Source organism: Anopheles coluzzii, chromosome 3 (assembly GCF_943734685.1).
Source record: "Anopheles coluzzii chromosome 3, AcolN3, whole genome shotgun sequence".
Taxonomy (NCBI): Eukaryota; Metazoa; Arthropoda; class Insecta; order Diptera; family Culicidae; genus Anopheles; species Anopheles coluzzii.
In genome coordinates this window covers 77,791,591-77,795,452 of record NC_064671.1, presented here as the reverse complement: position 1 = coordinate 77,795,452, position 3,862 = coordinate 77,791,591, and the positions used below count along the sequence as shown (strand labels likewise).

Genomic DNA, 3,862 nt, shown 5'->3' with positions numbered 1-3,862 from the left:
TTTCCAGTTTTAATTTACGAACATGTCACCTTCCTCGCCGCAGTGCGCATTCAGGGATGGTTTGTCGGCGACACTGCCGTTGATCTTTGCGTCGCAGCTTCGTGACTGCGGATCTACTGCTGCTGCTGCTGCTGGCGGCTGCGGTGACGGCGGCGATTAGAATAAAATTAAGTGATCAACCCATGAACCCGAGAGACGGATCCATCTGGGTGCTAATGTGTTCCGTGCGTTCGTGTTACTAAAGACGGCAAGACAGAAGGTCTGGGAGGGGATGCTACGGGAATAGTGCCCGACCTGCGACATAAGATCTTCAAGGTGGAGTCACTTCTTGGTCCGCTCGCCTCTCCCTTGATTGCTCGAGCTCAGCCATAAATCTTCGCCCGGTTGGCAAATTGGACTTAATTAGCGAACTCGAGATGTTTGGCACGTTTTCGGGTCCGTTGCGGTGCTGATATTATTGTGTTAAAATGTTAACTTGTTTGCTTTCTTTTTTTGTGTGTGCTCTGTGTGTTGTTTCCATGCCCAACTAGCGACGAAACGAAATTAAATTGTTCAACGGTTCGTGCTTCCAGACCGCTCCCGTCCGGTGCGGCTTGAGCCTTCAAACTCCGCAAACACCGCGGAGCTACCCAACAGAGATTCAAAAGATTAGTTTTGATGCGTCAAAGCGTCTCTTTCACTTGCGTGGCTTTTGGAAGCAACGCCAACAAGCTCCCACGACCCTTCCCAGTTTTGCGCCCACAATGGAACGCAACATCATAATTAATTGATTGCAATTTGTAACCGTCCGATTTGGACAGTGCGGACAGTCCATCCGCTGACGGGTGTATGTCATCGGGTGTATGGGGACCTTTTTCGCTCCGCTCCGCTCATTAGATTTTCCGGCTGGACATGCGGTACGGCTTACGATCGTTCTAATGCGATCTTTAGAATAGTTTCGTTAATCGAACGCTATCAATCTTGACCGCTGGATGGAACGTCCAAAGCGTGACACACTATCGTTCTCAAAGGTAAAAAAGAGGTTAAAGATTTGATTTATACTTCGTTGTTAAAGGTAGCATACTGAAAGCGTTATGGAATAAGCGTTTTTTTTATTCCTTCCATTTATCATACCCATTACAAATGGCTAGTTTGACTTAACGAGTACAAGACAATTGCGTGTTCTAATTGTATTATCTTGTTAAGAACAAACAATCGACAAGTTACACCTTAACCCACAAGAAGTACCATTCTTTCCGTACCACTTTTGCCTGCAAATGTTTCGCCCCCTTTCTGAGGTTCGTTAATTTATGCTACCGTTCATACCGCTTTGAATTATTCATATTTATTTACCCGTGTTTGTTTTACCTTTTGTTTTTACCCTCCACCATATCACCACCACCATCCTTAACGAATTAGCGCGTATTAATTAGACGTATCGTTAACAGGGCCATTTGCACAAACCAGAAATCGAGAACAAAAACCAACCGAGAACTCCGAATTCAATGTTCACTGCCCAAAACAAAACCGAATACGCAGACGCATCACTTAGGTGTCATCACGTCGGCTCACTACCGCAGCAAGGCTCAACGATTTATCGTCCTTCATTGACTATTCATATTTTTGTGCACGTTTGTCTGCTGGGTCCTTTCGTTCGGTGGATTTGCTGTTGTAAGAAGGCTCGTTTTAGCTTCTGGTTGAGTTGATTACCGGAAGCGATCACATCGGAACCAAGCAGCTGCTCGGAGCTTGACCGACCGATGTTGCGTCCTTCCGAGCGCACCCAAACTCAACCAAACAATCAATGAAGGAATCGAAAAGTTCGAATGTGTCTGTTTTCAACCACTCCCTACTAGGGCAGGACAACTTCAGCACTACTGTTGTCCTTATGTCCTTCCCTCCGTTTTGATGCATGCTTTTAATCCAATTAAAATAACAAAACCCCCGTTCAAATCGGAAGCATTTTTCGAATCAACCAGCCGTTCCCTACCACCTGTAATGAAGAGGCAAGCACGTGCCTTTCGGAATATCGGGGGGTTTTTGTGTCATCGATTTCAGATTCAGCCCTCCCCGATACCCTAGCACTCTACGTTGTGCGTAAAGTCACAAATTTTGCGCTGCTTATTGTAAGCCGTTCCGGTCGGGCAGGTAAACTCCTGCGCCTTGTTACGCCCATTGCACACGACGTACCGTGCACAGTTGGTCGGGTGCGCAAACTTGTAGCCATTCTTCTTGCCGAAGCACAGTATCTCGAGCAAGTTGCCACTGCCATTACCACCACCGCCAATGGAAGGTTTCGGTGGTGCGTAGGCACAGGAAACGATATCGGCCGCATCACACACCAACCGATTGCTGTCGAACAGCGTACCGGCTGGACACTCGAGTCGCAGCGGGCCAGCCTTCGTACACTGGTAGAATGCACTGCAGCCGGTCGTATCGGTGCGAACGGCACCGGGAGCAGCACCGCGACACACGCTGGTTTGCGTTGGGACGAGCTGCGATGGGTTCGCCTCGATCGGTCTGTACTCTGGTACGGGCGGTTCGTAAGGATCCTGCTCGAAGTCAACATCGTTGTCGGCACAGAACGCTTCGTAGCCACAGGCGGACGTATCCACATCGAAGTACATGTTCTCCGGGCAGGCGAATAGGACGGGCCGCCCATTGCGGCACATGTAGAACTCGCTGCAGTTCGTTGGACTTCCCATTATCGTACCGGGTGCCATACGGTCACAGATCTGCGATGGGAATGGATGATAGATGGCTTGTATTTGTTGCCTTTTACTCACTAGCCGTATGGAATCACTCGATCAGAATCAATCTACCTTAAATCCATGCAGCCTCACAATGCCCCCAAGGGCGAGTAGCACAACCAGTAGCTTCATTGTTGCAAACGAAAAATTACCTCCGCACTAGACACTGACACTGTGCCGTACAATCGATTCGAGACATCTTTTATAAAGTATCGTGCTGTGATAGCACCGCATGTGTAGAAGCTTGATCGACACGGTTGTTCCCTTCAGATAAGATATCAATGTACCAGCGAGCTCTACCCTCTCCACACCAACATCTCGAAACGGATGTTTGGAATTTCGGAACACTGGAAGGTACTGTAGGCTGTGAAGATGTGTTGCAATAAATCGATAAGAGTCCGTGTGCTTGGAATATGGAACCGACAGTTTGAGCCTCTTCTTCTGGAGCTATTTTCGGGGAAATGAGCAATTCTACCACTTCCATTAATTTGTCCGACAAGGTTTGATCTAATTGATCTAATTTGGGCTAATTTCTGGGATGCGGGTCAACAGCAGGCAGCACTGTTTCGAGGGTCCAATTCCTAGAAGCATCGCCTTCACGAAAACGGTATCAGATTGATTTCTAGAATAGCCAGAGCTAATCGTAAATTCGGTAGCCATTTTCTGGAAATTGCCTCCAGACACCCAAGAGCTTCCAAATACTCCCTCTCGTGTGGGATATATGAACCAGCGGTCCACAGTAACCTCGACAACCAATCCGTGGGATCAAAACAGCGACGCGATTCTCTCGATCACTAGTCGTGTGTGTGTACATGTCCGTGTGTGGATCGATCAATCAGACATGCGATTCGATTTCCGGCGATTCCAGGGCGCCGCCATCGCGCTGCGAGAAGGTTTCCGAACCCCTCCGCAGAAGACCTTGCAGCACGAAACACGTTCACCGCGCACCGTGTGCAAGCCTATAATTTTGCAACTGGCATTATTGCAACCCACTGCCACTCGCGCAAAAGGGATGCATCGCTCGGACCCACAAACCGACCGGCAGGCCCCAGGTAGATAATTGCAATTGGCTACCGTTTGAGGCACGCGGGTTCGCATGCTGGATCGCGCGGCACATTACGTGACCCGCTACC

General features: G+C 48.8%; 1 protein-coding gene across 1 annotated transcript; it reads right to left on the bottom strand.

Moving 5' to 3' along the window:
• Positions 1 to 1,045: 1,045 nt before the first annotated feature.
• Positions 1,046 to 2,921, bottom strand: LOC120959113 (peritrophin-1-like). Its single transcript, XM_040382282.2, has 2 exons — positions 2,802 to 2,921; positions 1,046 to 2,714 (listed from the first exon to the last, which is right to left on the bottom strand). Exons 1-2 carry the CDS (start codon positions 2,859 to 2,861, stop codon positions 2,058 to 2,060), a joined length of 717 nt encoding a protein of 238 aa, XP_040238216.2. The 5' UTR covers positions 2,862 to 2,921; the 3' UTR covers positions 1,046 to 2,057.
• Positions 2,922 to 3,862: the final 941 nt, after the last annotated feature.